This window comes from Vanellus vanellus, assembly GCF_965231255.1.
Source record: "Vanellus vanellus genome assembly, chromosome: 23".
Taxonomy (NCBI): Eukaryota; Metazoa; Chordata; class Aves; order Charadriiformes; family Charadriidae; genus Vanellus; species Vanellus vanellus.
This window is the reverse complement of record NC_138928.1, coordinates 3826983-3850767: the sequence shown is the minus strand read 5'-3', so window position 1 is coordinate 3850767 and position 23785 is coordinate 3826983. Positions and strand designations below refer to the sequence as shown.

The 23785-nt window shown below is 55.3% G+C and overlaps 3 protein-coding genes across 3 annotated transcripts in view; all 3 read left to right on the top strand.

Moving 5' to 3' along the window:
• OARD1 (O-acyl-ADP-ribose deacylase 1) overlaps nucleotides 1–23785 on the top strand; it is a 357380-nt gene that overhangs the window by 5854 nt on the left and 327741 nt on the right. The window lies entirely within an intron of this gene.
• Nucleotides 9290–13065, top strand: LOC309680824 (pepsin B-like). Its single transcript, XM_082494574.1, has 9 exons — nucleotides 9290–9348; nucleotides 9689–9842; nucleotides 10295–10412; nucleotides 10916–11034; nucleotides 11371–11570; nucleotides 11724–11846; nucleotides 12066–12210; nucleotides 12472–12570; nucleotides 12756–13065. The coding sequence occupies exons 1-9, from the start codon at nucleotides 9293–9295 to the stop codon at nucleotides 12906–12908; spliced, it is 1167 nt and encodes a 388-aa protein (XP_082350700.1). The 5' UTR covers nucleotides 9290–9292; the 3' UTR covers nucleotides 12909–13065.
• LOC309680818 (pepsin B-like) lies at nucleotides 16030–20086 on the top strand. Its single transcript, XM_082494562.1, has 10 exons — nucleotides 16030–16074; nucleotides 16175–16237; nucleotides 16629–16779; nucleotides 17294–17411; nucleotides 17689–17807; nucleotides 18430–18629; nucleotides 18794–18916; nucleotides 18996–19140; nucleotides 19471–19569; nucleotides 19845–20086. Exons 3-10 carry the CDS (start codon nucleotides 16666–16668, stop codon nucleotides 19995–19997), a joined length of 1071 nt encoding a protein of 356 aa, XP_082350688.1. The 5' UTR covers nucleotides 16030–16074; nucleotides 16175–16237; nucleotides 16629–16665; the 3' UTR covers nucleotides 19998–20086.

Genomic DNA, 23785 nt, shown 5'->3' with positions numbered 1-23785 from the left:
TGCCAGGCAGCCGAGCTTGGAGTTGTATCAAAGTCGTTGCCTACACCCACGTGCCTGGCTGGATCCATGAGAAATATTTGATCAGTGTTTTGAGTGAATGTGCAGTTTGTTTCCTACGACTACGGACTTGGAAGGGCTAAATTTCGGCTCTCGGGTAAATTTGTGGCCTTTGATGTGGATTTTTCTCTTGATACCAGGGCTGAGTTTAAGCTGAGCTGTCAGGCCTCTGTGTGAGGTCCTGCGTAGGGTCTCTGCTCCTCTCCCGTTGCAGGATGTTCCACCACCTCTCCGCATGGTGATACGCTGCAGCTTAATCCCTCCCTGGATTACTTTTTGCCATTATAAGCTGTTTCAATGAGACAGAAGCGCTCTGGGTTACTCTGGAGTCCCACCTTTCTGCTGTCTATTCTTCATCTTCCTCCCTGGGATAGGAGTTGAGAGTACCAGTGCTCTGCGAGGTGTCCTGCTGCCAGCAGAAACGTTGCCAAACAGTGTTTCCCATGTTGAAATCGGGGAACCTCCAGTGTGAAAGAGGAGAGAACCCAATCATCCAGCTGTACCCTGCTACTGAGGTCCAGAAACTTGATTTCCAGATTTTTGAAGTTCAGCCTTTTTGGTTTTGGTGCTGTAATGTCATATTGAAATGTGACCCTTTTGGGAACAAGGACATGTGCCATGCAGTTCAAAAAAAGTGATAGAACTATGAGTAATGCTCATAGAAAGTTCACAGAAAGTGGATTTCTTGGCTTGCTGTTGCACTATAAATTCACAGTGCACCACATGCTTAAATTCACTGTTTTTTTTCCTTTTTTGTGAGTTCTTTTTTGGAGTCCTTGTGCTTGTCTTCCATTCTTTTCTCTACCCCAACCCTTTTGTGAGCTATAACTGAAAGGAAACCCAAGTAATATATTTTTATATGTATACCAAATGACTTTATTTGAAGGAAAAAAAAGACAAGTAATATATCCCCCTAAATCTAGCTAGGAAAGTGAGACAAGAAATTGTTTATGTATATATATATAAAAGTTAACTGTGTTAAGCTTTAAATAAACTATTTAAATAAAGAGTTTCTAAGCTGTAAGCGTCACCTTCTGGGATAGCACTAGCAACTCCCACATGGCAGCACAGGGCAGTGCTCTGGGAGTCCCTGTATGAACCTGCCTTGCTGCTGCCTCAGCGGAGAAATGCAAAATACTTATTCCCCTCTTCCCCCTAGAAAGGGAAAAAAAAAAAAAATCTTTTACGTTTATGTGGAGGAGGACGTCAGGGCCCTTCCACACCCACAGGGGAGGTTTGCAGGTTGGTTAAATGCAAGGGAAGATGCCGTCGGGTGGCAGCTTGTGTCTTGGGAGAAAGCAGGTGAGACCTGGGGCTGCTTCCTGGGTGCTCCCTGTGGCCACCAGCCTGGCTGCCTGTCTCCGACGGGTGGGATGAGGCTGGTGTGAGCCTGTAGATGTTGTGAGCTCCAGGGATGAGGGAAAACACACCGATGCTGGTGGCTTTAAATTAGCTTTGCTTTGGGAAAGCTGGCTATGTGCTTTTGAACTGCTGACTTTCGTGTCCTCCAGACAAACTGGGTTGTCCGACTTGTACCTCACTTTCCTTTTCGATGAATCTGATGCTCCCCTCCCTCCCAAGGACACTGAAGGCAGCAGTGACAAGGAGACCACTGTGCAATAGCTGTGTAGCTGCACGCATAGCAGAGACGTTATCGCTGTTCCCTGATGGCATCCCTTACCCCTTTATAGTGGAGGATGCTGCACCTATTCAAAGAAGGCGAAGAAGGATTTCCTTGACCTTAAAGATGAGAACACATAGAGCTGATGCTGGCTGCATCTGCTGCTTTCAGTGCACGGTGACCTGGCGGGTGACTGGCTACACCATCCTCAGCTTTTTGTCCCGTTGTGTCCTCCCTGGTGGCCGTGCATTGGGGAACAGCACTGCTGACTCAGCAGGCTCTGCTCGGGTGGTATCGCTAGCTCCCCAGAAAGCTTTGGGAATGAAAAGCCGCTCACAGCTCATTGTTTGCAGTGGGTTTGTTTAATGTTTAAGCAATTAAATGGGAAACGCCGTGCAGGCAGCCAGGAAACCAGTTGTTATTTATGGCTTTCAGGGTGCGCATTGGGTTCACGTCCCAGTGATTTTCTCGCTTTTTTGCTATTCTGGAAAACTTCACAAGAGCAGGGTCTGCATTAAGTAGCCAGGACCCTTTGAGAACGTCTTAAGATCAAAATTTTCTGGCAGTGTGAAAGTGCAAGGAAAGGCTGGAGTGGTGTTTGAACGCTAAGGCGGTAGTTCTTGGGGCACCGGGAGCAGAAATGTCACTATTTCAGATTTCTCCCTGTGTGACAGCCCAAGCGGTGCTCTCCAGTGTCGCAGCTTCCTCTAGTGGCCACGTTTGAAATGGTTTCGGAGGAGAAACCAGTATTGGGTTGAAAGATGAGGACACCTGAGTTTGCATTTTCTCATTCCTTCAGTTCTTTGACTTGGGTGATGGGCAGGAGGGATCCCTACTGAAAACTCTCTGGAGTCTTCCCTTGTTACGGTTTTCTTTTGGTTGAAAATTATCTTTATGCAATATGTTGTAACTTCATGGCACCTTGTAAAGATGGATCTTACAGATTTTGCTTAGAGCCTTATGTGCAAGTTTGCTGGACTCTCCCAATGGATGCACAGTGATATATACGCACATGTTTACTTGGATGGGAAACAAACCGAGGGATACCCAATGACTCCTCCTATGCCTTCAACCATGGAATATCCCCCGCAACAAAGATCGTGTCCACGCAGCAGAATACCTCACCCTTTGTGGCTGCATCCATAAATCTGGTTTTGAGTTAAGAAGGATTCATCCAGGGCTCTGTGCATCCAACTGATGCCACAGAGGTGACCAGGAGGAGACGAGTGAGCACGTGGACGTCTGAAACCTGCTCTGGAGTTTGTCCCTGAAGCTGAGTCGAAGCTGTGACATCTCTTACTCTCCCAAGCTCAGTTCTGCGAGGCAGATGGTTCGCCTCAATGTTTTGTCTGTGAATTGGTAACTTGGGAAAAGGCGCTGTGTTCAGCCAGCTGTCGCGTTTGCTGAGACTCTGGTTCTGGAGGAAAGGTTTAGGCAGCAAAATGAAGCTGGCCCGGGTGACGGCGGAGGCCTCGCAGCGTGAGCTTCGCTGTTGGTTTGTGTACTTTGCTGCGGAGCAGGTTTGTGTAGCCCCCGCCGGGGACCGTATCGCATCTCCGCCGGTCCTCTTCCTCTGCCTGCGAGAGTGGAGTTCAGGGGATGAGTTGGTAAGCAGCTGTGTGCTACGCAGAGAGAATTTGACTGTCTTAACCTTTTTAAGTGGTTCTTGTTTGAGTTTTGAGTTAATCAATCAGACTTCTTCCCCTGATGGTTCTTCCCTGGTGAATGCATAAATAGATCTTTTACCCTTCCCTTTCCTAAGAACCTGTTGGTAGGAATACGGCTTCTCCCAGCACTCAGTTGTCTTTTATCATGGGAGGGGTTTTTTGATTTTTTTTTTTTTTCTTTTTACCCATTTTATGTGCCTGCTTTTCCCCCTAGGGAAGGAGGTTTGAGCATCGGTGAGTTGTACCTGCCTTACACAGGGAGAGGATGGCAAAGGAGAGGCTGGATTGTGAGGATTAAAGGATCAATATTTCTGTGAAGACACTCAAATGTGTTCGTTGTTACTGACACACTGTTATTTCTATTACCTAAGCCATGCTGTTTACTGGGAGAAAAGCCAAACCGGGGCCTGGTGTTACAGCTGTCTTTCAGCCATTTTCTCCCAAAGTCTTTCCTCTGTCCCTCTGCGTGACGCTGCTCAGCCCTCTTGGGTGGTGTCTTGACTGTGAAGTCTCATTAACAAATGATCGTTAATGAACGCGTTGCCTAAATTCAGCTTCTGGGAGGGCTGCTGTCAGTCTCTCTGGGAAGTTTGTTTTTCCCCCAAACTTGACTCATCTTGAAATGCCGCACGCGGGCAGCAGAACAGGTTTAGATTCCTGTTACCGAACAGGACCAAAGGTGAATACATTAGTGGAAATCCTGAGAGCTTTGAAGTTGGCAATTACAGGCCAGGGTATGGAAAGGGCTAATTGTAAAGAAAGGATCTAATTTGGTTTTCTTCCATAAGTGAATGTAATTTTCCAGTTGAAAGGCCCAGATGCATCTGTGTTGTCTCAAGCTCTCCTCCTATGCGATTCTCCTTGTTGTCACTTGTACTGGTGTCTTTGATACTGAACATTTCTGATGTGGCGGAAAAACAAAGGTGCTTCGGGGCTTTGGCCGCCGGGGATTCAGTTGCTCTGAGCAGAGGGGTTGATCTTGCTGTGTAATTGCTTCTTCAGGTTATTTCTATGGATATCCATTCAGTCCCTCTTTATATCTCCCCCGGGTGTAACCTTACAGGTGAAGAACAGCAGCAGTGCTGTGTGACCCGAGGAGCGCTCATGTCTTACATTAACGTGCACTACGAATGTATACAGAATAAATGGAATATGATGATTATCCAGTGGTCATGTCTTTTGTGTGTGGTGCAGAGAGACAACTGTCCCCTTTCAAAATGGACTTTGCTTTTTATTTAAAATGCAAAGCCAGGCCAGCGATCACCAGTTCTCCTCACGCAATTCAAGCTGGACTTGCAACCTTTGTTTTCCAGGTTTCCCTCCCCTGAAGGGATAATGTCTATGTCCTTATGTATTCTACCTGGAGCGATGGTTGCTGTCTTCCACCTGGCTAGTCTCACCGCAATAGGTTTAAAAGAATAAATGAAAAAGAGAAACATGCGTGCAGAGACAGACCTCTCTCCCTCTCCGGTGGCTGGTGACATCTTTGCAGGACAATTCCACGTGCTGCTTATTTGAGCTGGAAGCTGAGCTCACAGAAAGGTTTGGATGAGGTTCTCCGGCCCGTGCAATCCAGGAGCTGAGGCTCTGAAGCCACCGCCTCTTTCCTGGTGACTCTCTTTGGGGCAGAGCCATCGCTGGCGGTCGATCACGGGGGTGCAGACCAGATTTCCCTTGAGCTGAGCATCAGGAGGAAACCATGAAGTTGCCTTGGAAATTGATGCGCTATGGATGTAGGCTGAACAGCGCAAGGATATTTGCGCTCTCTGCAGTACCTACCCTTTAAGATGTGCTGTTTCCACTGTGGGTAATTTAAAAGTTTGGAGTAGTGGAATTTGGGGGCTGGTGGGAATGAGGTGCTTTTGCCAATGTTGAACGAGATGTAGCTTCAGTCGTCCCAGTCGCGCCGATCCGCTCTAGGCGCGGGGCCTCTCCATGGGTTCTCTGCCATCGCTCTGCGCAAAGAGTCGATTCGCTTGTTTTTTTCCTAACTCTACAGCAAATGAGAGCTAATTGTGTGGTAACGTGCCCCCTGCACAGTTTAATTCCTTGATGTGTAAAATTCCCCCTGAAAACATTTCCCCCGCAGGAATCAACTTCAGAGCAGCTAATGGGGCCGTCTGTGCCTTCCCACATGAGCGTGCCTTGGTGCGCGCTGTCTTCCCAACCCAAACCTGTGTGTTTCTTTCCTTCAGGGTCATTCCATGACTTTCTAAAATGCTGGAGGTAAGAACTGGAAGGGAAACAGGAGATAACACAACCGGTGATAAACCTGTGTTATTCTTTCCACCCTATCCCAGGAAAACACAATGAAACGTTTTTCATTTCTCTTTCCGTGAGGGCTTTGACAGACCTGTCAGAAAGAAGTTCAAAATAGCTTGAAAACAGCACGGCATTTGCTGTTGGGTTTTGACTTGGAGTTTTCAGGAGAGTGCCTGGCGTGGTGGAGAATCTCTCCTGATGGTGCGTTTCTGAACTTCAGGTGCCTGAGTGGACACTGACGCAGGGAGGTGGGGACCCCCCTGGGGGGTACAGGGAGGTGGTGCAGAGCTCCAGCGTCAGCCTGGAGAAGGGTGACTGGAGGTCTCTTCGGAAACTGCTCGCAAGAGAACATCATCGTGAAGTGGCTGATCCTTGCCCTGCTTTGGGAATTTAAATGTTGGACCCGGAGCCTGCCTATTTATTGCAGGGGCCGTTCTCATGGTTGCGTAGGAAAAGAGGGATATTTATTTTAATGCGGCTGGAAGCTGTTCGTCTGTCTACTGTAATCTCTGTTTTGGAAATAAAACGCTAAAACCAGCTCGGGCAGCACCGAGCGAAGGATGCGTGTGTTTGTGTGCAGTTCATACACAGCTGCTTTGGACACGCACGTGCCACCACGTGGTGTGCTTCCACCAACAGCTTCTCTGGGTTGGAGAACCCAAGTGGAGAGCAACTGTGCTCCAGGCAAAGCGTATATAGCTATTTTAAATTAATCGTGTAGAGCGAGGCTGTTTCAATGATGGAGGGGGAGAGCATTAACTCAGATGGGATTCGGCGCCTTCAGGGAGGAGTGCAGCTGACATGCCTGACATGCCGCTCGCAAGAGCAACAGGCTTTAACGACCGAGGGAAGCTCGTGGTGGCCCCATATTCATATTTATTAACTTCTATGCTACCATTTGTCGAGGTGGATAGCAATAGCTTGTGCCTGGGGCAGAGGCATGGGAACCGGCTGGTAAATTGTCCTGGAGTTGGGATCAGTCTGTGTTTTTGGGGTAGGTAAAGCAGAGCCTAGGGCAGACTAGGAAATTCAGGGTGGTGGCAACGTCTTTGGAAAGGTTTCTGTCCCCTGATGGCTCTGGGAGCGGCGTCTGCAGGCGGGAGAGGTCTTTGTGTCCTGGGGGAGGCTGGACCCCGCTTCGGAGCCCATTTCTAATCCTGCGAAACACTCCGTCGAGAGCTACCGGCTTTGGGGAGAAGGTGCCCCCCTCTGCAGTGCCTGTTGGTTTAACTGGGATTGGTTGGCTCGTGTTGAAAGTGCTTAAGTCCTCTGGATGGCCGGGACGTCTGCTGCTCACGGCTCAGCTCCTTGGCTGCTTTTGCACCGCCGCAGTGTCCCGGGAGAGGTGGGGGAGTCGGCCGTGGGACGCAAAGGGGATCGGTACTCGTCTGGGAGAGATGGGATTCCCTGGGCCGGGCTGGGCGATGGCAGCGACACAGAAAAGAAACTGAAAGCGAAGGAAGGGAAATGCCCCCAGGAGGAGCTCTGCCTTGGAGCAGCGCGGGTACTGCTGCCGGCCGAGTCCTGCTCTGCGTGGGGACACAGGAGCTCTGATGTTAGAAACCCGAAATCCTCGATTCCTGTTAGACCGACTGCCTCGGCAAACAAGCGCTGTCTCACTTTGGGTCAAGAAGTGCCAAAAGTAGAATGTGTTTGTGTGTGCTGTAGAGGGCACCTTATTCCTTTGTCTTTTGGCAAGGCTGAGTCCCCGTGGGGACCTGCAGATAACACTCGGTATATTGACGTTTTGATAACTGCTCTTTGCTTTCAGCCAGAATTTGCTTTTTATCCAATCTTAATAAGTTGATCTTTCTATCAATCCTGCTAGCAAACAAGATAATTGCTTTATTATAGTCTCAATATCCAGCAAAGGACACATACTCCCCGGTGCTCCCAAGGGAATAAAATCTGTGCAGAGCATTGACACGGGATGAGCGCAGCGATAGCGACGCCGGGCTATCGGCGGATGATGGGATGATGGAGAGAGCGATCTCCCCGCTGTGAAGAGCCAGGCTGCTCCGAGCAGGGATGAAAACAGGGCCACAGGAGGTCTAGAAAATATTTAGGTTATAACTGAAAATATTTTTGTCCCTTTGCTGGAAAAATATTTAGGTTACAACCACAAATATTTTGGTCTGTTTGCTAGAAAATATTTAGGTTCTGACCAAAAATATTTTGGTCCATTTGGTAGAAAATATTTAGGTTGTACCAAAAATGTTTTGGTCTGTTTGGGTGTTTGTTGGCTGGTTGGGAGCTCTGTGTTTGTGGTTCTCTTTTTTTTTTTTTTTTCACAGAAAAAATAAGCAAATGAGAGATTTCTTGACTTTCCAGGCGGGTGCAAGGACCCCAAGGGTGGGTTAAACCCTGAGGCCTTCCTCCATGGGTGGGTTAAACCTCCCCCATGCAGGGAGGCACAGCACCTGCCTTTTAATGTAGGATGGAAAGGGAATTAGTTGTTCCACAAAATAATAAAAAAAAATATGGAAAAGTATGTGATGAGGGCTGGAGCCCCTCTGCTGGGAGGACGGGCTGGGAGAGTTGGGGGGGTTCACCCTGGAGAAGAGAAGGCTCTGGGGAGACTTCAGAGCCCCTTCCAGTGCCTAAAGGGGCTCCAGGAGAGCTGGGGAGGGACTCTGGATCAGGGAGGGGAGCGATGGGACGAGGGGGAACAGTTTTACACTGAAAGAGGGGAGATTTAGGCCAGAAATCAGGAAGAAATTCTTGGCTGTGCGGGTGGTGAGCCCCTGGCGCAGGGTGCCCCGAGAAGCTGTGGCTGCCCCATCCCTGGAGGTGTTCAAGGCCGGGTTGGACGGGGCTGGGAGCGACCTGGGCTGGGGGGAGGTGGCCCTGCCCGGGGCAGGGGGTGGCACTGGGTGGTCTTCAGGATCCCTTCCAACCCAAGCCATTCTGTGATACTGTCCAAATAGTATGAAAGCAGAAGCACGACTGAGGTGTATGACATATGGAAATGAGCTGTACCTGGAGGAGAGGATGGTGAAGGACTGAGAGGATGATGAAGAGGTGGAGAAGGACAGTCCAGAATGCAGAACAGCGCTGGAAACCACCTACAGGAAAGCAGAAGAAACCTCGTGGGCTGACCAAGCCCCTGGGACGGGGGGAGCAGAGCAGCCAGCTCCGGCTCTTTGCACTGTCCCCTGGAAAAGCCTCAACGCCAGCAGCCATCCCTCCACCATGCCAGAAGGTCCCGGCGGGCGGGCGGGCGGCTGGGCTGGCCGGGCGGAAGAAAGGCAGACAAAAGTCCGACGTGTTTCCATCCTGCGCCAAGAGCCATGAGGGCTTTTGTTTTGGGAAAAGGTTTGAACAGGTTTTGACGAACACAGATAACGCCCCACCACGGTGACGTTTGGGTCACTCCTCTCTTTGCTGTGATAAGAGCTGGCTTCTTATCGGATGGTAACACTTTGATCTTGCTATCGAAGACGTGTGCTGCTCGCTTCTCACCTGAGCGCCTCGCTAAGGACACAAACTCCTCAAAATCCTCGTGGCCCGAAATACAAAGAAACCCTTGAAGCCGGGGGTGCGCGTGGTGGTAATGGAAAATGGAGGTCAGCAGATAAGGGGGAGTCACCGCTTCCCGGTATAAAACCGGGGAGCCCGGGCAGCTCAGCCCATCTGCTGCGGTCTCTGAGGAGGTGTGTGTGGACCGGTGGACAACTCCTGCACCATGAAGTGGCTCATCCTGGCCCTGGTGTGTCTCCAGCTCTCGGAGGGGCTGGTGAGGTGGGTGTTCTGCAGCAGCCGCTGCGGCAGAAAGAGTGGGGAGAGGGGAGATAACAGGGCCTGGCTGCGGTTGTAACCTGCACGGGCGGCACTGCATCCCCGAGGATGCCAACCAAGTCCAACCAGGTGTGACTCCAGCCTCCTGCATCTCCACGGACCATGGTGGTCCCAGTCCAGGCTGCAGCCCTCGCTGGGAGGGCAGCCCCTGGGGAGGCAGCCCAGCAGAGGGGTCCCATCGTGGCTGGGTTCAAAGGAGCTCAGAGAATTTGAAAATGCCCAAATCTCCTCCTAATTTCACGCTGCATTTATTGGGTTTTGGTTTTTTTCCTCCTCTGTGAAGGATCAAACTGAAGAAAGCCAAGTCCATACGGGAGAAAATGAGGGAGGCTGGAGTGCTGGATGACTACTTGAAGAAAATTAAATATGATCCAGTCAAGAAATACCGCTTCAGTGAGGACTATGTTGTGTATGAGCCGATAACCAACCACCTGGACGTGAGTACCCGGGGTCCCCCTCTCGCCGCCTCTCCGTACCACGCTCCCCTTTCCCTCCTCCTTCCCAGCTGCCGGAGCGACCTGTTCACCCCAGAGCCTCCAGGAGTCAGAGATTGCTTTTTTCCCCCCATTCTTTTTTAAGCTTCTGTTTCAGAGTTCGGAAAATTTTTCCCCCAGCCATGAAAAGCGATGTTTTTCTATAAGTAACACAAGGCACAACAAAATAAATATTTCATATTACATCTTTCGGGAGGAAAAGCAGGGGTGAGAGCTCAGTCCGTTCCTGCCTACTTGGTTCTTAGCAAGAGCGAGACTGGCATTCCCCTGTCCCCTAAACCATGACATCCCCACACCCTGCAAAGCGCTGGGATGCCGGCGCGGGGCTGGGAGGCAAAAGCCTGGTCTGTCCCTGACCCTGTGGCCAACGGAGATGCCCCATCTCTCGTCTGCAGGCCTCCTACTTTGGGGAGATCAGCATCGGGACCCCCCCGCAAAACTTCTTGGTGCTCTTCGACACCGGTTCTTCCAACCTGTGGGTGCCCTCCACCTACTGCCAGACGCCGGCGTGCTGTGAGTTTCCTTGGGAAATACCGAGCCCTCTGCCCTTACGTGCCTGGCTAACGAAGACGGCCCCATCGCTGTGGCCATCGCGGGTGTCCCCAGAGTGCAGAAATTGCGGTGCTTGTGCCCGATCTTTCGTGGCTGGGAGGAGGGAAGAGCAAAGCTATGATCACGGAGCTGACATCCCGCTCCCCGGCACGGCTCATCCGATGTGACTCGCTGCCGGGGGGAGAGCGATGGGGATTTAACGGCCGATGGCTTTGCTGGCGCTGGGTGGCAGTGATCACAACAGTTGTTCCCTTGAGAGGGATGTGGGCAAAACTGGGATGCAAACCCCCACCTTAGAGATAACCATGGGGCAGAGGAACAGCCCATTCCCCTCTTCAGGACTTGCTCTCTGCCAGGGAAGCCGCTTCCCCAGGCGTTAAACCGGCAGTCACCGGCGGTGACATCCCACCGCGGTCAGGCGAGCGTGTGCCCAGGAGCTTTGCCCTCTTCTCTCTCTCACGCAGACAATCACGCGAAGTTCAAGCCCAGCGAGTCCTCCACCTTCACCTACAACGGCCAGTCCTACACCATCTCCTACGGCAGCGGCATGCTCACGGTGGTGCTGGGCTACGACACGCTGCGGGTGAGTGCACCCCGCGCCCTCCTGGTCTTCCTGGTCCCCAACACCAGCTGGTGGCCCCGATGGAAGATGCCTGGGGGACAGCTTAAGGCAAGGCCTGGGCAAACCAGGGCCTGGGCTGGGCAAAACCAATATAAAGTGGTTATCGCCACCATCAGCTGGCTTTTCACTTTGTTTTAACTCAATTCCTGCTAATTTTCCAAGCTGCCTGGAGATGTTTTCACCAGCTGTGACCTTGCAGTGTGCTCGCTGGGCTTTGAGAGCATCGGTCATCCCATCTGATGGCTGCCTGGGTTTGCCTAAGCACGCAGGCTGCCCCGGCATCCCCTTCCCCTCCAGATCCAGAGCATCGCGGTCAGAAACCAGGAGTTCGGGCTGAGCAAGAACGAGCCGACCCAGCCTTTCTACTATGCCGAGTTTGATGGGATCCTGGGAATGGCCTACCCCTCGCTGGCGGTGGGAGGGCTGCCCACCGTGCTGCAGGGCATGCTGCAGCAGAACCAGCTCGCCCAGCCCATCTTCAGCTTCTACTTCTCTCGGTAAAAATCTGCGGGGGCCCTCTGCACGTCCCATGTTCACCGGTGTTCCTCTGCCTGTCCCCATGCAGGTTCCTTGTGAATTTGTCCCTCACTAGCCCGTGCGTATCGCGCTGATTTACCAACCTCTGCTGCCGGAACTCTGTGTTTTTGCAGCCAACCCACCTACCAGTACGGGGGAGAGCTCATTTTCGGAGCAGTCGACAGTCGGCTCTTCCATGGCGACATTATGTGGGCACCGGTGACCCAGAAGATGTACTGGCAGGTCGCCCTTAATGAGTGAGTTGTGTTCGTACCTGATGGGCGTGATGCCCCCCGGGCAGCTCGTGTAAGGAGGGCGGTACGGCTGTCCTCCAGATGAAGCTGCAGCTATTGCAGCAGGCGTGGGCTCAAGGCAGGGCTTAGGCACTGCATTTCAGAGCATCCCAGAATTAGGGAGACAGGTTTAGTTGCCAGTGGGCGCTTAAAGTGACCTCCTTCTCCCTGTTTTCCTCCCAGGTTTGCTATCGGGCAGTCAGTGACAGGTTGGTGCCGCCAGGGCTGCCAGGCCATCGTGGACACGGGGACGTTCCTGCTGACGGTGCCCCAGAAGTACCTAGACAGCTTGGTTCAGGTCCTGGGGGCCCAGCTGACCAGCTACGGCGTAAGTGCAGGGGATGCTTTGGAGGTATGCGTGGAGCCGCGGGGAGGTTTGCAAGCGAGCCAGAAGCCGTGGGCTCGACCAGGTCCCCCAAAACTCATGTGGCACCTACAGAACACGGTACTGCAGGCGTGTCAGGGAAGGACGAGGCGACACGGCACTGCCAGGGGATAAAGCCTGTGTTACCCCTGCATACGGGGGTGTCTCTCCTCTCACAGTGGGTGCTGTGCCACCCATAATCTCCTCTTCACCCTCTCTCCGCAGTATGCAGTTGACTGCAATGAGATCCCCAACATGCCCACCATCACCTTCGTCATCAACGGAGCTCGGCTCCCGCTCTACCCCTCTGCCTACATCTTGAACGTACGTATTAGCTGAGCAGCTTCATCCTGCTGAGTCCTTGAGGGCCAGGAAAGGACCTGGTGCTCCTTGACAAGTAGCAATGCTGTCCCTACCTGTGTGGGCAGATCCCACCGCCCTGCAGCCCAGCTGGCAGGGTCCTGGTGCTTGTTTGAGGCTCTGACCCCCCGTTATTCCCCCGCTTACAGGACAACGGCTACTGCACTCTTGGGATGGAGGCCACCTACCTGCCTTCCCAGGACGGGCAGCCGCTCTGGATCTTGGGTGACGTCTTCCTCAAGGAGTACTACACCGTCTTTGACATGGCTAACAATCGCGTCGGCTTCGCCGCGTCAGTGTAGAGGAGTGGAGCAGCGAAATCCAGCCCCTTCTCCTGGCCAAGCACACCTCAGCCAGCATTGCTGGAGCCCTGCAGGGTTCCTATGGACCTTTACGTTCCTTTACGTGCCTGCACGGCTCCCTGTCCCTCTGGGATTTCTGTGTACGCCTGTGTTCTCACAGTCTCCCGTTACAAATAAACCCCAACATCCCCAATCGCCTCTGATGCTCTGAGTTTGTTGAGTGATGACTGAGAGCGGGACTGATGGGTTGTGTGTCTCAGCCACTCTTTCTCCAGCCAGGTAAGCGCCATGATAAACCAGGCAGATTTCTGCGGAGTCAGCCCGGGGAAAGCAGCGGGGAAGCTGTCCCTGGGCTGCTTCGAATCTAAAGTCGATGTATTTATGTCTCTTGCAAAGGGTTATGACGCGCTGTCGACTCCTGCGGGACTGAGTCTCAGCCTTTCCCTGTAGTGAATTATTGAGCCCGGGGGTGGCTCTGATGACCGCAGCAGACTCCGAGCTCCAGCTCAGCTCACAGCCCGATGGGCGCAGGGACGGGAGCGACCGGTCCTTCCCCATGCTGTGCCTGGGGTGGCTCCTGCAGGCGGTGCAGCCCATCCCTTTGGCGCGAAGATGTCCCACAGCCCAACCTCGTCCCCTCTGCCGGGCTTGTGCAACTCAGCCAGGGGCTGCACTGTCCCCCAAATCCCGGCTGCTGCCTTCGGGCTTGGCTGCACCCCACTTCTGTCCTCCTTGTCCTCGGTGAGGGATAAACCCGGAATGAGTGTCCCGAGCCTGATTCCCGCTTTGCAGGGGAGAAGCACCACGCGCCAGGCTGCGGTGCAGTGGATCGGGACACCGAAATGTCACTGGGGTTGGTCTTGAACACCAACCACAGCCCTGGGGACAGGAGTTCCCCGAGGGATTCCCCAAAAAGCCAGTTCTGCTCTGTGCTATCAGGTGGCTGGTGCGTGTCTGGAAATGCCGTGCGAGTCCCTAACGGGGTGATACGGCTTCACCCTCCTCCGGCCACCGCGTTGCTGCACTAAGTCACTTCAGGGAGATGCTCACCAGCACCTACTCAGGCAAATATAGATTCAGCTGGTGGCGGCGGACATCGCTTTGCTTGCAGTTTGCAGTGACCTTGGAGTGGCTGCAAGGACACGCTGTCCCGTCTCTTGCTGCTGCTGGTACTTGCAGGGCTGCACCGATCGCTCCGACCGGCCAAGGATAAAGCCACGGGGCCGGTCGGTCCCCAACCTCTGTCCCTTTTGCTGAGCATCGGGAAACCTCCTCAGAGGTGTGTGTGGGAAGCCACTAATCTTCCTTGCAGCTGGATAAGGTTTAACAAAGTCCTGTGATTAAGTCAAAGTGGGAATATGAGGCCAGATTTGGTTAGCCATGACATCCAAATGACCCCTAAATCCTGAAGAGGGGCTACTCAGTCAGGTAAAACAGCAGGCGGAGTATCGGGAATCATGGTCTGCGGCCAAAGGGGACGGGGAACACCTTGGCCGGGGTAGGCTCGGGTAACACCGCTCTTTCCCGGGATCCAAACTTGTTTCTTAGAAGCTCTTTATCATTGGAGCTCATTATCAGATATATTAATAGCTCTGTCATTTCACCAGAGGAAGGACACAAACTCGTCTGTGCTTTGTGTCAAAATATTGACACAGGCTGAGCGCAGCGAGGGGGAGATTAGATAGGTGCGGATAGCGGGGAAAGGCGTTCCTCCTCCCCTATAAAACGCGGCGGTTTCTGAGCGCTGAAGCTGCTCTGGCAGCAGCGGTGGCAGGAAGGGACAGGGGACGGCTGACCATGTCCCTGCCGGTCTTTGCTCTTCCCTTTGCTTCCTGCAGGATCCGTCCACGCAAAGGCAGATCCATCAGGACGCGATGGAGGAGGAAGGGGCACTGGGGGGGTGTTTCCTGAGTCACCACAGGCTTGAAGCACCGGTCCGACGCCGACAGCTCGGACGGGAGCAGCAAGGCTCTGCTGGGGTCTGTCCCCACCGCTGGCGGGGACTGCATGTGCCCTACAGCAAAGGACAGCGGGGCTGCTCCTGCCTGACCCCGGGGAGAGTGGCGCTGGCCCCTCTTCTGCCCCCTCCCTGGGGTGCATGTGTCGGTGACCCCCGTGGGGCCAATCGGATCCGGACAAAGATTTTGGTCGCAGTGAAATGGGAGCAGAACCACAGCGTGTGGCGGGTGCTCGAAGCAGTACGTGTTAAAGCACGTGGTTGAGGAGGGGCTGGCCCAGCGCCGCGTCCCCCGGGCACCGGGGTCTGAGCAGCCTCGGGCTTTCCGTCCAGCTGGAGCTCCTTTGCCGAGAGCTTTGCGCAGAAAAACAACCCCATGTTTGTCTCCTCAGGTTTTCCATGGGAGATGAGCCCACAGGCCAGCACAGATGAGGCTGCCAGGCTGATGGGGACGTGGGGACAGTCACCGTTCCCTGGCAGCACGTGGCAGAGTTTCTGCCGGCGGTGAGCGCCCAGGCTTTGGACTGCGGGGCTGAGCAGCATCCTCGGGCCACCAGAGGCCAGGATGGGTCCTCGGTGACCCAGCGGGGACTGGCAGGGCTGGCTGGCTGGTAGCACCTTCCCAGGGGGAGGAAAGGATCTCATGGGACTAAAAATCCCCTGGAAATGAAAGCCAAAATACACGCTCACCTGCATCTTCCCTGCCTGGCTATGACCAGTGTCATACAAAGCGTACGGGAGACATCACCTCCAACGCACCAGACGTGTGACCGGAGCATCTTCGGCGTAACTCTGACACACAGAATGAACTGCGGCACGTCAGAGTGTCTTTTGGAGATGGCTGAGTGGTTGCAACCAGGCAGGTAAAGGGCTGTTACGCCTTTCAGGGCTGCCATACCGAGCAGCTTCTCGTGCCCACCTCAGCGTCCTCGGGGGGTATTGGCAGAGCTGGAGGGCAGTGAAGGGCAGAGGGACAAAAGGGCCTGGAAAGACAGACATTTTTGGGGGGTTATGCTGGTTCCCAGGAGGCTTGGAGCTGGGCTGAAAACCACCGCTGCTCTTTCGTGCCAGCCACGTTGAGGGAGTTGGACGTAACGCAGTCTGTAGACTTGGATGGAAGAAACACTGCAGCCCCGTGGCACTTCCTTGGCTGCCTGGATGGGTCAAAAGAGGAACACCACCATCACAAATTTCCGTTTGCTGTAAAGGGTGTGTTTTGCCTTTGTTTTCTGGCAAGATCAAGCTGGTGCTGAAAGCAAGAGAAAATACTTTAACTTCTTGATAACAACAGAATTTTGCGTTTTATCAGATGTCACATATTTGGTCTTGGTATCAGGGGTATGGACCAATCTGCGAGCGCCTGAGCAGCCGGGTAAGGAGGCAAAATCAGGGCGGCTGCGGTGATAAACGTACCGCAAGCGTTGGTGTTGGGTGGGTGCAGCGATAGAGGGAAGGGGTGTCTGGAGCACGGGGCTGGGCACGGCTCCGGGCACGGCTCCCGGCTATATGCACCCTGCCCCGGCCGAGGCGGTGCAGGAGCTGCCGTGGAGCCACCAGTACCCGGGACCATGCGGTGGCTGGTGCTGGCCCTGCTCTGCCTCCGGCTCGGGGAGGGGATGGTGAGGTGAGCCCCGGGGCCGGGATGGGTACCAGGGGGGAGGGTCCGGCTGCGGAGAGGGGCTCACCCTCAGCACGTGGGGGTGCACATGTGGATGGGGCCAGCGGGTCGCTCAGCATCTCGCTGCCATCTCCATCCCGCGCAGGATCTCCCTGAGGAAAGGCAGGTCCGTGCGGGAGGTGATGAGAGAGAAGGGGGTGCCGGAGAGTTTCCTGAAGGACCTCAACGGGGACCCCGGTAGGAAATATCTGCTCAGTAACGCTGTGGCTTACGAACCGCTTACAAACTACCTGGATGTAAGTATTAAAGCTTTTTCTTCCTCCTCCGAGCCACCTGGCTCCAGTTTTGGGGGATGCCCTTCTCCTTTCCTGGCTGCCTGCGGGAAGCTCCCTCCCTCCCTCCCTCCCCAGTCGAAGGGCTGTGCTGGGCACGGGCAAGCGTTCTGCTGTCTTTGTAGCGTGGCTCCGAGGGCTGGGGGATGTTGGGAGATGAAGGCAGGAGGCAGCATCTTGTCCTGAATTGATTTCCCTTCTCAGAAAAAGCGGGGTTTGGTGGTCACAGGGCAGATCTGCTCCCAGCCTTGCTGCTGACTTTGTTATGTTGTAGGCAAATCGTTGCCCCGTTCTGTGCTTCAGCTGCCCTGGATGCTCTCAAGGACTACGAGTCCTTCCTACAAGCCCTTAGCAGTTTGGGTTTCTCAGCTAGCAGAGGGCAGAGAGGTGAAAACTCTCATTCAAAAAAAAAAAAAAAACCAAACCAAAACCCAAAAAACAGGCAGAAACAGAAATCCACCCACGTTCTTGTTCGCAGTCCTTCTACTTCGGGGAGATCAGCATCGGGACCCCCCCACAAAATTTCCTGGTGATCTTTGACACCGGCTCTGCCAACCTGTGGGTGCCCTCCACCTACTGCCAGACTCCAGCCTGCGGTGAGCATCCCTCGGGGGACACAGCGGTGCCGGGCAGGGGGGGGAACAGGGTTTCCCCCTCCATCGGTGCTCTCGGACATCCCTCACACGCTGCGGGCTGGAGCTATGGCAGGGAAAGCAGTGAGAGACGATGGGGTTTGGTGGCACTGGCGGGGCTGGTTTTGGGTGGTCCCTTCCCTGAGAAGCCCCTTGCTGGGGATTTCTGCTCTTGTGGGGATAGGGATGCTGAACCAAGGGCAGGATGTGACCAGGGGGCTGGGACCTTCTCTCCCTGCAGGCAATCATGCCAGGTTCAACCCCAGCCTGTCGGCCACCTTCTCGGGCATCGGAGTGGCCTACACCCTGAGCTACGGGTTCGGTGACCTGTCGGTGGCGTTAGGGTATGACACCGTGACAGTAAGTGACTTCTGCCACTTTGGTGCGTTGCTGCAATCAGGGTAGGAAGTGATTGCGGTTGTGATCAGTCCAATTTGGTTAAAAATGTAGGGGATAGCTGAAAGTACCTTCTTATTTTGGATATTAGCGCCTGGATCGCCCATGTAGAGTTCATGGCGTGTCAGCGTAAATTGACTCGGAGACTGGGATGTGCAAACAAACCCAGTCTGAGTCCTCTGGGCTGTCCATCATTGCTTTGGGCTCAGGGATATCTTTGGCCTGAAATGTTTGCTTTTCACACCGATCGCGGAGCTTTGTCGTTGCAGGACATAAGAAATGTTCTGTTGTGAGACTTGCATGCAGTGACAGTGTGATTTTAAACTAATTTAACTGAGGCAAACCCATTTTGGGGGTATTTTTGTGAAATAATAAGGGTGATGGGACAAAGAATACGAGCCAGGCTGCTCCCGACTCCATCTCCCATCTGCGAGGAGGAAGAGCTCAGCATCCCTCAGTGCAGATTTACCTTCAGGACCTTCCTGGCCATCCCTGCCTCTCCCCAAAAACTCCCCGCTGGGATGCTGCTGTCAAAGGGGAACGTGCAAAATGCCGACATCTCCCAGCGGCTTTCTTCTCCCTCTAGATCCAGAACATCGTCGTCAGGAACCAGGAGCTCGGCCTGAGCCTGGATGAGCCCAGTAGACCCTTTTACTACCTGGACTTCGATGGGATTTTGGGCATGGCTTACCCGGGCGTTGGCATCGGCGGTTACAACACGCTGCTGCAGAACGTGCTGCAGCAGAACCAGCTCGCCGAACCCATCTTCAGCTTCTATTACTCGCGGTGAGACCTCTGACAGTGGAGCGCTTTCTCGCGTAGAGGCAGTCTGGATCCGTCCTTTTCTTCATTCCCTCTCCATCCATGCGCTCTCCCCGCACACCTCTCTGCCACACTGCTTTCTGCTGAGCAGCCTGCCTGATTTGGGGTTTAATTTTGTGTCTTTCCAGCAACCCGACCTATAGTTACGGTGGGGAAGTCATCCTCGGAGGGGTTGACCCCCAGCTGTACTCTGGGGAGATTTTATGGGCTCCTGTTGTCCAGGAATTGTACTGGAAGATTGGGATCGAGGAGTAAGTGCTACACTGCGGCTTGGAAGGGGGCTTGGAGAGAGGGAGCCTTTCCTGATGCCTTTTGTGCTGCTCTCTCCAGGTTCTCCATCGGGCTGTCAGCCACGGGCTGGTGCAGCCAAGGCTGTCACGGCATTGTGGACACCGGGACGTTCCTGCTGACCATCCCGGGACAATTCATGCCAGCCTTCCTGCAGGCGCTGGGTGCAGAGGAGAGTGACTACGGGGTAGGTGGGAAGGATGCCCTCCACACACGAGGGGCTGATGCCGTGGGATGAAGACGCATCTGGGCAGTAGTGCTGAGCGGACAGAGGGCTCACGGCGTCTCTGGAGCAAAACATCTCACCCGAAACAACACTGCAGTGGCGTATCTCCCCTTGCAGCGATGTAAAACAACTATAATCCTTCCAAATATGATAAACCTGGGTCAGCACAGCCCTGCCACAGTCAGAGCTGTGCTGACCCGTAGGGAGCACGGCTGGGGTTACAGCCGGAGGAATGACAGTGCCCAGCCCTGTGGGTCCTGACCCCTCTTCCCCTCTTTGCTGCTTTTACAGTTCGTCGTGGACTGCAGCGTCGTCCCGAGCATGCCCACCCTCTACTTTGCCATCAGCGGAGCCCAGTTACCGCTGCCTCCCTCTGTCTATGTCTTAAACGTAGGTGTGATTTTATCGTTCCCAACAAGTGTTTGCCATCTTATGGCAGTTTTGCCCAGGAGAAAGTCAGAGTTTCTTTTCAAACCCAGAGGCTTCCAGCAGCCTTAGTGCCGTATTTCCCAGCACCCGATTTCACGGGGCTTTTGCATGCCTGTATGTGGACTGTAAGGAGGGTCTAATCCTGCTCCCAGCCAAAGCAGCCATGAAGGCACAGGCAGCACAACCCCCCCCGAACTCCTCACCGGTGCTGAAATTTGCTCTTTTTCCCTCGGCAGAACAACGGCGTCTGCACCGTTGGGGTGGAGAGCACGTATGTGCCCTCTGCCAGTGGCCAGCCGCTCTGGATCCTCGGCAACCTCTTCCTCCGGCAGTATTACTCCATCTTCGACATAGCCAACAACAGAGTTGGCTTTGCCTTGTCAGCTTAGGGATGCTGAGCATTGCCCGTGGGATAATTTGTCCCTACGACACCTTCTCCTCCTTTGGGACCCGTGTATGGTGATGAGTAGTCTCCAAATCTCCTGTAGTGAATAAAAGGCTGCAAATCTAAGTGCCTCGTGTCTCATCGGGCTGCGGCTGAGCAGGACCTGTCACAGCTCTTCTTAATAAAACAACAAAGTCTGAGTTCCTGCTTGAGGTTTCCAGGCGCTGCCTGGGCTTTCAGACGTGCACGGAGCCTTTGAATTTGTGGCAATGACAAATTTGGGGTCGCCTTTGTGATTGGGACCCGGCTCCCTGCTGGGGCTGGCTGAGAAACTGGGCTGACCAGGAGAAATTCAGGCTACACCGTATGCTCAGCTGTGGCTCGGGGACCCCAGGGCTGAGCCAGTGCGGTCGTTGAAGGCTTCAGAAACCAGTTCGGAGCAGGATTTGCAGACACGGAGCTGCATGTGAACAGCTCTTGGCTCATTAGGTTTGGGGGAATTGCCCACGCACATTTGCAAATAAATTAGGGATTTAAAAAGTGTCACGCAAGGACACTCAGGCTGAGGAAAATGCCCTGGTTTTGTACTCAAGGGGTAAATCTCTTCATTGCTGCAGCCTTGAAGGATGGATGATGAGAAGGACGGGGGTGGCGTGCCTGGGATGCGGATGTGACCACAGCTTGGGGTGTCTGGGTTCCCCTCCAAGAGGAGCTGCTGGATGTAGTCTCAGACAGATCGGGCCAGCGCCAGAGGCCCGGACCGGATCCAGGAGGCTGTTCCTCGAGCTCTGGCACAGGGCAATAGTGCTCAAGGACCCATCGCTTGTTGTTTGACACCCATCTCCTGGTCAGATGACAGTCACCCCACCGGGGCATGTGACCACCCGTTAAATCTGCTGTTTCCAGCCAAATCTGCCACAGCGGGTCCTGTGGAGCGGGGAGCTCCCAGCCACGGAGAGGGAGACACCATCCTGGTGCCCCGGTCAGCCCGGTGGCAGGGTGACACTGTGCCCTGGGGACTCGGGGCGCAGAGGGGCTCGCTGCCTCGGGCTGTGCAGGGTCCCCACCGCTCCCTCCCGCTGCCATCCCTGGTCCTGAGAGAGTTCACCTCTCACCAAAAGCTCCGCGCTCCCTGCGCAGGTTCCCCCAGCGGTGGCCAGACCCTGACGGTCCCGCCTGGAGGGGGCCAGAGCCCCCCCCTGCCTCGAGCAGGCACACGCTGCGACTTCTCCCCACCACCCAGTATGTCACCAGGTCACCGCCAACCTTCCATGGGCACCGTAAGCCTCTGGCACCAGTGCCAGGAGGGGTAAAACCTCGGTGCAAGGAGCTGCACAATCCTGGTGCAAGGAGACACACGACCACAGTGCAAGAAGCTGCACTACCCTGGTGCAAGGAGCTGCACGACCCTCGTGCAAAGGGCTGAACAACCCCGTGCAAGATGCCGCATGACCCTGGTGCAAGGAGCTGCACGATCCTCGTGCAAGGGGCTGAACAACCCCAGCGCAAGATGCTGCATGACCCTGGTGCAAGGAGCTGCACGACCCTGGTGCAAGAAGCCAGATGACCCCCGTGTCAGGAGCAACACAACCCTGGTGCAAGGAGCTGCACAACCCTGGTGCAAGGAGCTGCACGATCCTCGTGCAAGGGGCTGAACAACCCCAGTGCAAGGAGCCGCACAACCCTGGTGCGAAGGGGCTGCACGATCCTGGTGCAAGGTGCTGCACACGCCCCGTGCAGGGGGTGTATGCCCCCGGGGCAGGGGGCTGCGCGACCCGGGCTCAACCCCGCCGTCAGCCCCGGCACCCCCCTTCTTGGTCCTCTCCGGGGGTGGAAAACCCCGGGTTTTTTTGGGGGGGGAGGAGGGGAGGAAATCACGTAACCCAAACTCCTGCCGTGGCCGAGGCGGGGGACTACAAGTCCCGGCAGGCGCGGGCAGCCCTGCCCCGCTCCGGACTACAGCTCCCGGCGTGCTGCGGAGCGGAGCGGAGCGGAGCGGGCCGTGCCGAGCCGGGCCGGGCCGGCGGGCGGGCGGGCAGCGCTGCCCTCCCTCGGGGCGGGAGCGGCGGGGCCGAACCGAACCGAACCGAGCCGAGCGGAGCCGAACCGAGCCGAGTGGGGCCGAGCGGTGCCGAACCGAGCCGAGCGGAGCCGAACCGAGCCGAGTGGAGCCGAACCGAGCCGAGCGGTGCCGAACCGAGCCGAGCGGAGCCGAACCGAGCCGAGTGGGGCCGAGCGGAGCCGAACCGAGCCGAGGGGAGCCGAACCGAGCCGAGTGGGGCCGAGCCGCTTCGTTTCCCTCGGCGTTCCGTCTCCCCCGCCGGGTGAGTGCAGCGGGGCCGGGGGGGGACCAGGGGGGGTACCCGGGGAGCGGGGGTGGGGGCAGCCGTGCAGCGGGGCGCCCCTCGGGTGGGAGCCCGGCCCGGGGGGGGTTGTGTGTGTGTGTGTGTTGTCCTGCCCCATCCCGGGGCGCTTTGAAGTCGCAGCCGCGGGGTTGTTTCTTTTGCTTTTTTTTAAAAATTTTATTTTTCTCCGTTGCTGTAAATAATAACGCCTCCCCCCCACCGCGTCCGTGTTCCCCCCCCCCCCCCCCCCCCTCCGTGTCCGTCCCCGGGAGCGGCCCCCGGTTACAGGAGGCTCCAGCCGGGACGGAGCTGCGGCTGCTCCCGGTGCCGCCGGCTGGGGGGGGGGCGGGGGTCTCCGGCAGCTTGGCCGGGTGCCCCCTCGGAAAAACCAAGGGTCCCCGGGGACCGCGAGACCTCCGGTAGCCAGAGGGGACTTGCCCGGGGTCGCCTTTACCGGCGTAACCCTCTTCACCCCCCCCCCTTCCCCCCCCCCGCGTGGGGAAACTGAGGCACGGATGCTCCGGCCCTCGGTGCTGACACCCGGGTTTGCTCTGGGGGTTTCCATGCACTCCCTTCCCCCCTCCCCCGGGACAGGGTGCAAATCCGGGGGGGGGCAGGAATGTGGGTGTCCCCCCCCCCGGCCAGCCGGCCGTCCCCCCCAAGCCCCCCTGTTTTGGGGGTCTGCAATAAGCAGGGAAGGAGCTGGGGTGCCCCACGCCACGCAGCTTTTAGGGGATATCCTCCCCAACTTGCAACTTGTTCCTCTGGGGCAGCAGGAGTTTGGTGGGGGCGTAGGAGGGGGGGGCTGCGCTTAACCTACAGCCACCAATTAATTATATTCAAGAATTAATTGCGAAGCAGGAAGGATTACGCCAGCCCTCATGCCCGTGTCCTCTAAAGCTTCAGTGAGTCAGATGATGGGGAAATTTCCTTTAACAACAAAAAAAAAAATAAGAAAAAGAGAGAAAATATGGTGGTTATTGTTGTGCTCTTTTAAGATAAATAAATAAGCCCGTGCAAGTCCGCGGACAAGCAGGGCCTGTTTCCAGGAATTGCAGCGCTTCTGCGCGTTCCCGGTCCTTGGGGCATCGGGGCACTTTGGGATTTTTTTTGATTTCTTTATTTTATTATTATTTTTTTTTTTTTATATAACGGCAGAGAGTCGAGCAGGCAGCGAAGGTGTGAAGTTTGGGGGATTTATTTTTATTCCCCCTCCCACCCCCCCCCCCTTTAGTTTCCCCTGCCATGTTTGCTTGGCTTCATGCACGGCTGCTCCTCCGGCCGGAGGAGGAGGAGCGGGGCTGGTTTCTCCCTGCTGCGGGTGCCAGTGGCGGCTCAGCCTGTGCTTACCTGCTGCCGGGGGATCCGGCGGGGAAAACCATACCGGGGACCGGTGGGGGTTTGGGAATGGGGCTGCTGGAGTGGCGAAACTGTGAGATTTAGGCTA

What these genes read in the sequence shown, in the direction of transcription:
- LOC309680824 (XM_082494574.1), top strand. Translation starts at nt 9,293, where the DNA reads ATGAAGTGGCTCATCCTGGCCCTGGTGTGTCTCCAGCTCTCGGAGGGG. An exon ending in CTCTCGGAGGGGCTGGTGAG is followed by an intron (nt 9,349 to 9,688) that starts GTGGGTGTTCTG and finishes TCCTCTGTGAAG; the next exon opens with GATCAAACTGAAGAAAGCCA. An exon ending in CGATAACCAACCACCTGGAC is followed by an intron (nt 9,843 to 10,294) that starts GTGAGTACCCGG and finishes TCTCGTCTGCAG; the next exon opens with GCCTCCTACTTTGGGGAGAT.
- LOC309680818 (XM_082494562.1), top strand. Translation starts at nt 16,666, where the DNA reads ATGAGAGAGAAGGGGGTGCCGGAGAGTTTCCTGAAGGACCTCAACGGG. An exon ending in TGGAAGATTGGGATCGAGGA is followed by an intron (nt 18,917 to 18,995) that starts GTAAGTGCTACA and finishes TGCTCTCTCCAG; the next exon opens with GTTCTCCATCGGGCTGTCAG. An exon ending in CCTCTGTCTATGTCTTAAAC is followed by an intron (nt 19,570 to 19,844) that starts GTAGGTGTGATT and finishes TTCCCTCGGCAG; the next exon opens with AACAACGGCGTCTGCACCGT.